This window comes from Xenia sp. Carnegie-2017, unplaced genomic scaffold (genome assembly GCF_021976095.1).
Source record: "Xenia sp. Carnegie-2017 unplaced genomic scaffold, XeniaSp_v1 HiC_scaffold_13, whole genome shotgun sequence".
Taxonomy (NCBI): Eukaryota; Metazoa; Cnidaria; class Anthozoa; order Malacalcyonacea; family Xeniidae; genus Xenia; species Xenia sp. Carnegie-2017.
In genome coordinates this window covers 4,100,849-4,111,658 of record NW_025813436.1, presented here as the reverse complement: position 1 = coordinate 4,111,658, position 10,810 = coordinate 4,100,849, and the positions used below count along the sequence as shown (strand labels likewise).

At 35.0% G+C, this 10,810-nt stretch overlaps 2 protein-coding genes across 3 annotated transcripts; both read right to left on the bottom strand.

Moving 5' to 3' along the window:
* Positions 1 to 354: 354 nt before the first annotated feature.
* On the bottom strand, positions 355 to 2,001 carry LOC124453634. The gene is made up of 3 exons (XM_047004439.1): positions 1,390 to 2,001; positions 1,057 to 1,265; positions 355 to 578 (listed from the first exon to the last, which is right to left on the bottom strand). The coding sequence occupies exons 1-3, from the start codon at positions 1,807 to 1,809 to the stop codon at positions 467 to 469; spliced, it is 741 nt and encodes a 246-aa protein (XP_046860395.1). The 5' UTR covers positions 1,810 to 2,001; the 3' UTR covers positions 355 to 466.
* Positions 2,002 to 3,072: 1,071 nt separating this feature from the next.
* Positions 3,073 to 5,070, bottom strand: LOC124457396. Of its 2 annotated transcripts, none has more exons than XM_047007665.1 (2): positions 4,709 to 5,070; positions 3,073 to 4,560 (listed from the first exon to the last, which is right to left on the bottom strand). In XM_047007665.1, the coding sequence occupies exons 1-2, from the start codon at positions 5,009 to 5,011 to the stop codon at positions 4,216 to 4,218; spliced, it is 648 nt and encodes a 215-aa protein (XP_046863621.1). In that variant the 5' UTR covers positions 5,012 to 5,070; the 3' UTR covers positions 3,073 to 4,215. The 2 variants fall into 2 exon arrangements, with proteins under 2 accessions (XP_046863621.1, XP_046863625.1); XM_047007669.1 differs by having other exon boundaries at positions 3,073 to 4,551.
* Between the last annotated feature and the right edge of the window lie 5,740 nt (positions 5,071 to 10,810).

Sequence of the window (10,810 nt, the reverse complement as noted above, 5' to 3'; positions counted from 1 at the left end):
ATTACAAAATCTTCGCTGACCATACAGGGTCTCGTCTGTATTCCGCATCAAATTCGAGCCATGTATTATCCTATCACAATTCAATTGCAATTCTGTGTATCTATTGATGTATTAGTAAGTCAAGAAAGAGGTGCTTTTCAAATAAAATTCAAGGAATCTCATCGTGTGACTGATATACAATATTTAATTGCTCTCATTTTAGGCGAAATTGTATGTTAAAAAATTAAAAACTAGCCAGAGGTACGCTTGCGTTCTTCGCCTAAATGAATGAAAGAAATTTCCAAGCTATCACTTCTTCTAAACTTTATTTCAAAATTCATTCATAAAATGAAACTTTCTAAGTTATATGCAGTCATACATGAAAAATTAATCCGTTATACCCAAGTTTAGTTAATGTTATTTCACCCCACCTGTTCAGCGATGATTTATTAGACCTAATGGCCTTTTTTACGCTTTCACTTATTGATCAGATATAAACCTTATGAAGTGGGTAGATGTTCTTCTTGGTTCCGACAGGGAATAAATCACACATTCCTTGCGCCAGGTTGATCAATGTAGCGTTGTTGGTTGCTTTCAAACTAAATAAACAAAACGAAAATCCCGTGATTTGATCCTATGTAATTCCTCTATCACTACTCATAGGGTTTTTATTAAATCATTTGACAAGGTCAAAAAGACAATATGCCCTTGACTCAACTCATGCTAATAAAAAAGTATAGGTATGGGGAGACTGATACTGGATCGATAGAAAACATCCTCTTTTTAATGAGAAAAAAAAACAAGTCAGTTTTATACACATCCGCATTTAATACCCCCACGGGAAGCTCAAAAAATACTTCCTCATTGAACTAGAAGAGTCGAAATGCATTTTCAAAAATGATCGAGTTACTCTCGTGTCACAAAATAAAGGTCATGTCATGATTCAATGGGGAAGAAAAATACCTTACGTCTTGTCCAAATCCCGTACTTTTAATAAAGAAATAACATAGCTCAATAACCCGTGAATACAACTCTAATACAAATGCAAGATGCATTTCATTTTTACCATTGACTTACCACGAGACAACAGCGAGACACTTTTGCTTGCTCAGCAAAGCAATAGCTTTGGTCTGATCTTTAGAGCATGCAGGCGTTGTTTTACACATTACATCGGCAATTTTGTTCTTGCACTGCTTGTCAGCCAAATTGATTCGCTCCAGACGTTTATGATGTCGAACAACAATATTGCTGACGCCAGTTGCATTCATCTTATCAGTCACAGGGATCTGAAAGAAAACGGAATTTTGGCAAAGTGTACTTCATTTGTAGATTCTGATTTTTGTGATATGATTTCTGTTGGAAATCGTTAATGTAAGTTTTAATTTAAGATTTTGATGACTTAATGATTACCTTATAATTCCTAGCACATGAGTAAGGACTGCTATTGAGCTTTGGAAAAATGACACATTTAGCTTTCAATGGGAACTTCACGTTATTTATCCAGTCATCAAGAATGGATGAGCAATTGAAGAATATATCTAACAAAAATGGATCCAAAGCAGGACAACTTTTTCTAGCATTGTTGCACGATGCCCGAAGTATGTGCGGAGCCACCACCGCTTGGTCACCCTCGCAACGATATCTGAAACTTTGATGACATATGTACTTGACTCCAGCAGAATTACACGCCTGACTTCCAGCCATCATTTTGAACGTACCAGTCGCCGTACTTACGTACCCATGCAGTGAAGAAGATTGTAAATCTGGTATAGAGCTGAAATCTGGAATTGAGTAGTTCAATACACCTACACAATCCGGGACATTCACCATGGATCCATGGATACATCGAATAGATGGCAAAGGATTAGCAACGTATCCATTTTGCGCTTCGATTCGCTGAATAGCGAAGATGAAGAAGAGGACAACAAAAAATTCGACAAAAGCTTCATTACGTCAGATATTTACCGTCCAAAAGATCAGTTGATGTTGATCCGACAAGCAACAGAACAATATGCATGGTGTTGTGAAACAGATTTGTCTTAAGTTTCCAACTTTCCATTTAGCTACGCCCTTTTACATCACAGCATTCATTTATCTTATTGGACGATAATTTATAGAAGTTCAATTCCGATTTTATATTTGCTTATCTCGTGCGCACGAACACGTTTGAACACGTATGGACACGTACTCTGAACATTAATTAAAGCACGTGCTTCTGCTTCTGTGATTGATATGCAAGGCAAGCTTTTTCGCGTTTGTTTTTTGAACAAGAATTTCAGGGGGTAAATTTAGTTGGTAAGAGGAGGAATAAATAAATAGTCGCTTAAAATATCACGCTTAACTCACGCCATTCGCTTCACAACGTTTAAAAGTTACAAAATTGACTTCATGTATTTAAAGTTGAAACAAAAAGGAAGTCGTAAATGGCTCAAGGTCAAAATTAATTTCCCTCGAATAATTCTATCAATTCAATTGGAATCTATCTTTAAGAAGATAGATTCTTAAAAATTTGATCTAGAGTAATTTATGACATATAAGTAGACATGATAATCGTCCATTGAGTGTGACACATTTCTTGAACTTTTTAGGGCTGCTATATCTCTAACCTATATTGAGCAAAAACAATTAAAACTCTACAAAAAACTTCCTGACAATACAATGCGTTCATCATTTCCTTCCTCAAGAGTCGACAAACGCTGACTTATTGTCTATTGAACAAGAAATTAATTGTCAAAAAATCTCTCCAAATTTGAGAAGATCTTATTACTGAGAGTCTTCATCATTTTCTGCCTTCGGAGTCGGCAACAGTCGAGAAGCTAATTTTGCAGCATGCAATGAGTCGTGATGATGATCGATGCAGATATAAAAATACCTATATGAATGAATGTTTTAATAAAGTCACACGGAAAACTTTGAAAACTTTACGAAGTGAATTATGAAGCAAAGCAAAGCGATTCTCATGTGTAGAATCGATATATATGTTCACTACAATTCATATGCAAGTGGGGTAAAATTACAGAAACAATAAAACTCATAACGCCTTCTTTTTCTGATTTCATTTTTTTAACTAATCAAAATGATAATGACATACAATCTGGTTGGGAGTACGCTGCATTCCCATTTTGCAAAACTGAATGATTTTTATCGTCAGGAGGGATAAAAACTTAAAATGTTGGAAAAGATCAGGACTCCATTACTCTGCCGCAATCTCACATGACTTGTGTTGTAAAATGCAGGCCACCAGGACAGAAAACATTTGTTTTTAGATCAATGCATGGCGGATGATATTAAATGTTGTCCCTTACATTAAGAAACTAAAAGATTTGACAATCCTTTGAGAAAGATATTTCTGGTGAGATAGATCAGAAAATAGCGCTAATTGCGGTGGCTAATGCATCCTCAAGTTATGGTGGGATCGTCTCAGTTGCATGTGACGTTTTTCATCAGATTAGTTTGATTCCTGAAGAAAAAATTTGCAGTTATATAGCAGTTTGTCGATGGAGTTGTGGTTGAAATTCGTTTGAGAAGTTTTATCCCAAATAAAAATATACAAGAGCCTTCTTTAGAATTTTAAGACACGTTTTGCCTTAACTATAGTAAAACATAATGTGGCTCTCGTGAAGAAGAAATGAGAGGAATAATTTCTGCTTGATTGTTTTGATTTTTTTGTTCTGTTCAGGATCGTTGGTCTTCACTTATAATTTAGCGTTCGTTGTTCAATTCAGTTGATTCCTTTTCTTTCCAGGAATTTCACTCAAGGTGCTTCCGAGATTTGAACCTTGATCGCTGGCATTCCTATCATTGTAAGTCAAACCAACCTCGTTTGAGCTCTCGTCCTCTTTCCCATATTTTGTAAAATGCTTTCAAAATAGCTTAGTTCCTTTCTGAGATCGTCATCATGGCAACCAGGAGTAATTTGAGTGCTGTTATTACATACATCTGTCATGGAACAAAAGTTTCCGTCAGATTTCGATCGACTAAAAAACGGTTTGTCAATGTTAGCAGTTGATAAAACAGTACGGCTCTCGTCTCTCTTTCCCATATTTTGTAAAATGCTTTCAAAATAGCTTAGTTCGTTTCTGAGATCTTCATCATGGCGACCAGGAGTAATTTGAGTGCTGTTATTACATACATCTGTCATGGAACAAACGTTTCCGTCAGATTTCGATCGACTAAAAAAAGGTTTGTCAATGTTAGCAGTTGATAAAACAGTACTCATCCTTTCGTTAGTTGCGCTTAAGCTGGTTTCACGACTTGTGGAAGTCGATGTATCCATATAAGGGGATTGAACTGTTGCAATACTCTCGATGTTGTTTGTCCGACATCGATGGTTGGCAGATCTGTGAAATCTTTTCTCGTGAAATCAGCTGTACATTCATTAATTTTTGCATGCGAAGTAATGTCGCTGGCGATTGCAAGATGCTGCATCGAGTCATCGAGTAACGTCACGTTATGGTAAACATCCCCAGGGATTTCAAAACAACTATAATTTCTTTCTACTGTGGCCAATAAATTTTCATTGTTTTTCCACCCTGCTTCGTCACTCAGTTGCGTTAACATGCCTTTCTTTGCCTGAATTGACTAATATTTCAAAAAAAAAGGGCGTTGATACAGAATATTATAACGACTACGTACGCCAAATAACGACAATATGAATATCACCTGAATCGAAAGTAAGAGACAACTATATTGTCAATGAGGCTTTCATTTACAGATATAAGCAAGTTACCTGTGAGCTCTGAATATTTCCCACTGTACTTGCCGTCGATTTGCATTCATTTTCCTGTGGTTTCAAGGACATTTTATCCATCTTTTCTGGAAGAGTCGCGCCTTTCATCTTGAGTTTCTTTGCTAACTCTAATTTCTTTCTGCACAGAACACTGTCGCGTAAATGCTCGCGTTTTCTGGCTGGAAAGGCTTTTGCCTGTCTCGCTTCGCAGTTATCGTGATGTTTTCGAAAGCCCTCCATTCGTTGTTCCAGGCGTTCTAACATTTTTTGCCGCTTTGGCGTGTTTGAAGGCAAATTGCTCATTATTAAAAGAGAAATCAGAATTTAATGATATCCAACTAGTTCGTAGTAGTTTATCATGTTTTGCTAAACTTACTGCATTAAGCATGCATTTCTATAGACATGAATTATGATAGTGCTATGAAATTTACATAGGAGGACAACGCCTTTCTGATTGGCTACGTAAACGCTACATCACTGCTATAAGCTGCAATAACATCCCTAGTAGTATTTCGTTACTCAAGGGAATTTTCAGCGAAGTAAAGGCATCCACCTGGTCAGTCAACAACAAGGAAAAGTTAGTGATTTGTTTTGATAGGTTTCCTTCACCGGCATGGCGGACATAAAATTACCAACAATTTTCGTCTGTTTTTACGCAGTTATTTGCCCGAATCAAGCATGCTGTTGATCAGTAGCGTATCTTGAGCATTGAAGACATATTACTCCAGAATGCAATGAAATATTTTGTATTCACTGACTGTGAGAACAATAGATTTCTAAAGAAATAAATAATGTAATCATTTAAAATTTTTCAACGGAAGTAAATCTGCAGGCTGGCTGAACCTGGCATTGATGTCATGACGTTCAAAAGTTCCATCGAAGCAAACATTTTTTTAGTAAAATTGCATTCTCATACATAACGCATCAAGAAAAATCAGCGGAATGTTAAACTTTCCATGTCTGATCATCCTGCATTTTTGTGCAGACTTACCCTTTGGAATCTATGCACTTAGGTTAAATTCTAGGCATCAGAAAAGCTGGTGTTCATTTGACAAACATATGTGACATGTGCATGGTACTCTCGCATCCATAAAAACGTAGTATTTAATGGGCCGTTTAAATTATAACAACAGGCTAAGTTCTAAAGGTATTTATTTTCAAAAGCAGAATCGCTTCCCTTATTTCCCAGTGATCGACTAAATAATGGGAGAAGCGCCACGTTGGTGTTCCACCCAAGATTGCTAAGTTCCTATCAAACTATAAAGTGAAACAAAATCCTAATGGAATTTAATTCTTTAGCTAACATTTGAGAAAGAAGAAAGACACTATAATATATGGTGGTATATCGAATTTATTACAAATTCATCATCAGACCAATTGACAAGGTAATAGTATCTCCTTATTTATTATACTGGTGCGAAGACATCATCAGGAAGTTAGGTTTTTTTACACGTGTGCTCAATCGCGGATATTTGGCAAAAGGTGTATGTTTTTATATATTGTGACTATGACTACATTTATGGTACGTTTATACATACGTATAAAAATGCACCGTGACGAAATACAATCTCAGCACGGTGAAAAACTATGACCGCCACCACATGTAATATATTGATATAAAACATGATTAATATACATTTATGCTAATTCATACATACATACAATACTTTATTTCAGAACAACATGTAAATACATCATTATTAAGAAAAAGGAAACCCAGAGGTTAGCCCTATATCAAGGGTCTCCTATTTATGTAAAAAATCTTACAGAACTAGTTAATAAAAAATAAAAAATAATAAATAAAAAAATAATAGTAAATAATAAATAAATAAAATGTCAAATAAGAAACAGCTAAATATCAATTATTAACAGACGATTCAATAAATATTCATGTGTTTCTTCAATTTTGATTTAAACTCTCGAACGTTAGGGCTGTCACAAAATTAAATAAATTAATAGGAAGATTATTCCAGGGTTTGATAATTCTGACAAAGAAAGAATTTTGTAACAGTTCAGTCTTATGAGTTTGAGTTGTAGTTTATATGGGTGGTTAGATCTCGATTTAGTGTTTTTACAAAGTTCAAAATATTCGCTGAAATTCAATCCATTTAGATTGAATACAGTTTTATAACATTCCACTAAGGAAAGGAAATCTCTCCTTTGTACTAAAGAGTTCCATTTAAGAATTTTACACCTCTCCGTGTACGCCATCTCTTGTCTTCTTTGGCCTAAGGCAGTTCGCAAGGCTCTTCTTTGTATCTTCTCAATTTCATCGATGTCTTTCATGAGGTGTGGTGACCACACCGGGCAGGCGTATTCCAAGATTGGACGAACCAAGATTTTGTACAAATTTGAAAAATATCTTAAAATTCTTATCTATAAAAGAAACCAGTAGTCGTGTACGTAGGTAGTAGTCTGACTGACAGAGTCAGAGACGTATCAAAGAAAAATAAAGAATATTACACCACACACAGTCGAAGTGTGTATTTGTGCCATTAGAGTAACTTTAATTACTTGGTTTCATAGTAAAATGTTATAATGACAATCAAATTAACAGCAGGGCGCGTGAGAAGAATTGTTAAGTGAAAATAAAATGTTGATAATGGTATTCTTTTCACTTAAGCAAAGCTCTAAAAGAACTTCCTCTCAAACACAGAGTTGCCTGTTTTTTTGATGTCGGTTCTCCTGCCAATTGAAATCTTGCGGGATATGTCGCACCACCACACAATTCTCACTAAAACAAAGAAAAAGCGCAATCACATTTACTCCGAATCGCAAATATTGTATAGCTGGTGTTTTCAACTTATCAAGAGGATAAACATAAACGGAATAACATAGTTAAACAGGGTAATAATTACTTGTGCCTTTTGATCTCTCTTTACCTTCCGATCCCGTGACATGCAGCAAAAAGTAAGAAAAAAGATGCTTAATTTGTTTGCACAGGATTACGCATACAGAGGAGAAGTTCTGAAGGGTCGGGAGCTGATCAGTGCAAGCCAGAAACATAATGTCGTGGGTTTGCTCCCGCTCAAGAGTTCTCACAGATGTCTTCCAGGTTTGCATATCCGGTGCAAACATGAAAAATGGATGTGATTTTTTTATGTCTCGTTGAAAGCCATTGGCGTATTGTTATGTTTGTATGCTCTGTCGATGAATGTGCGTGTAAGTCCGGTTTTGAATAAAATAGTTCGTCAGAAGTCCTGTGTATGTTGGTTTGTGATATGTAGACGTTTTACATACATCACATCCATTCTTTTCAACTACATTTTATTCATCTTTTCAGGAAGAATTTCGCCCTTCATCTTCCAAAAAACCTCATATCCTTTCTTTTACGAGACTCCTTCCCACTACACTTTATTAACAGAACCGTAAAACGATATCTCAACAACAAAAATTGCAATAACCTCAAGCTGGACACTGAAACTCCTTATACTTGCGACACACACAACGCAGACCCACGAACATTATGAAACGCTTCTGTACAGATATTGACATTCAACTAATTTTTACATCATTTAAAATCAGAAACTTCTTCTTATTCAAAGACCCGATCCCTGATTCAATTAAATAATGGTAGTATATGAATTCAATTGCGCGTGATGTAATTCCCGATATATTGGCGAAACGTCGCGCCATTTATCCACCAGAATCAGGGAAAATACCACAAAAAACAAAAACTCTCATATTCTTCTTAACCTTCTTCATACAGACACTTTCTTAAATCTCATTCATACAAAACCAACCATTCACCTCTTGCTTCAAAATCTTAGACACCGCAGACACCTCATTCTCCCATAAATAAAATCAAAGAAACACTCCACATTAACAAAACTAACCTGACCTCAATGTTCAAGTTTTTAAATTCAACACAATATTTAGTTTGTAACACGCTCCCAATTTATTTATCTCATTTCCTTGTTATTGTTATAATTTATATATATTTATATATTTATTTTACTGTATCATATTGCTCTTATATAAACTTTGTATTATCTTTGTAATGTAATTATTCACTCATACTGAAATGGCATCATGAGATGTCGAAACATGTCTATTTTAAAAAAATTTATGGTCCACATTAAATGGGCATTGGCGATAGGGCTTTTACGAAATTATGGTATTTTATAAATGGTATAGACTATAGACAAACAAAACATGCACTGTACTGTTTGATATAATAACCAACGAATGAAAGCAAAATTTTAGAAAAAGAGAATAATTCGATGAAAATTTGCATAACATGCGTAAATTTGGGCTGCTAATCGAGATTGTTTTCATCAGTCGCTTAATTTCATATTTTGTTGAGCATCGGCACTTTGATGTACTTCTCCAACATTGCAACTTTGACGTCACATGCGAACACTCTTGCCAGTGTGCATGCCACATGGTACTTCTCTATGAGTTCAGGGGCGGATCTAGAGTATGTCAAATCCGTCGCGCGACTGATTGAAATTCAAAAATCACATATTCATATTAATTAAAAATTCATAATTATTCTCACATTTACTTTGTGATAAAAATCCAGCTTTATTTATTATTGAAAACTAATGACTAATCCAATGAATATCTCGTTGGTAACCAGATCAGTTGAATTTTAATTGACCTGGAATAACCGACTGATAAGCGGGGTGGCTTGACTGGTTCGACGGATAAAGGAGTCTATGAACGCCAAAGACGCTTATTTCATTGGTCAATAGCCAGATCAGTGGACGATCTGGAATAATCTCGACCGATAAGCGGGGTGGCCGGACCTATAAGAGAGTCCACTTGCTATCGTGTAATTGGTTCGTTTAAATTTTTGTCTTACTGTGATTGGTTTGGAAACTAAACTACAATCAGATGGAATTTATGGAAATCTTTTACAAATTTATATATTGACATGAATGCTGCTTTCCAAACTGGGAATTTTTTCAAGAGGGCGAAAAATTTATTGATGAATTGTAAATCCTTGGCAAAGACGATCTCGCGAGCGACATTTCAGTCAATGATGTTCAAAAGAAAGCCAACATTGTTTTGAGTTTTATCAGCAGAAATTTACATCTAAAATCGTAAGTAAATGACAACTGAAGTGCATGCATGAATGTAATATATCAAAGTCAATTTATGCGAGTGTGTGATGCGATTTATGTTAATATGGTGTATGGTAAGCAGATTGATGCTTATAAAATTGTTGTTGCCGAAGGACTTTTAGCTATGATTTCTTTAGTGCTTGGGGAATCGTGACCGTTATATGGCAGCGAAATCCTACATTCCTGCAAATATATTTCAATGGAGAAAAAATCTGTAGCCATAAGGCGCCATACTATTATTTACTTTATCATAAACAAATGTTTGGGGCTTTTCAGTTTATGATCATTGATCATTCAGTCATTGGACAGTTATACTACATATTGTTTAAGATTTGAGAAAACTAACATTGATTACATGAGAAGCTGTTTACTATAACCTGTGATTTTGAGTCTTATGATCCATGAAGCTTTTTATTTTGACAATTTGACTGGAATGGTATTAAACATACATGAAATGTTGTCACATGTCACATATTGTCCCCTTTTCTAACTGAACAACTCATGTAGAGATGTAAAGGTGTGTTAATCTACGGCTAATACCAGATTGTTTGCCATAAATTCCAAAGGGCTATTGATGTATGAAAAGCATTTTCTATAACGTAAAAATGTCTTCCTATGTATGCAGATAAACCTTGAAATTTGGCAAACTAGCAAAGTATTTTTCATGATCACTAGGTAATTTTTCTGATGATCATTATAATTTCTAAACTAAATTATTTCAGATTTACATTTAAACGAGCTTTGATCATATGAAAAGATATTTATCATAACCAGTAAGCATGACACATGAACCAATTTTAACATTCATGTAATTATATAATTAAAGACATGTTGGTTACATTCTGTTTGTATTTGATAATACAATGCTACTAGTGATTGCTATATAGCACACCTTGCAGAAGATAATAGTCAAGTGAAATGCCTAATAAACATTTATGGCATTAAGCTGTCCTTAACTGCAAATTTTCACTCTGATAATTTTGCTTAATCTTTGGCAGAAAAAATTTTTAGTTTTTCTCAAAAGGTGAATTTG

Bases quoted from the DNA above. Each gene is read 5' to 3' on its own strand.
- LOC124453634 (XM_047004439.1), bottom strand. From the start codon at position 1,809: ATGGTGAATGTCCCGGATTGTGTAGGTGTATTGAACTACTCAATTCCA. The intron at 1,266-1,389 runs GTAATCATTAAG...GTTTTCTTTCAG, and splicing joins CATGTGCTAGGAATTATAAG to ATCCCTGTGACTGATAAGAT. The intron at 579-1,056 runs GTAAGTCAATGG...TTGTTTATTTAG, and splicing joins TGTCTCGCTGTTGTCTCGTG to TTTGAAAGCAACCAACAACG.
- LOC124457396 (XM_047007665.1), bottom strand. From the start codon at position 5,011: ATGAGCAATTTGCCTTCAAACACGCCAAAGCGGCAAAAAATGTTAGAA. The intron at 4,561-4,708 runs GTAACTTGCTTA...TTGAAATATTAG, and splicing joins GAAATATTCAGAGCTCACAG to TCAATTCAGGCAAAGAAAGG.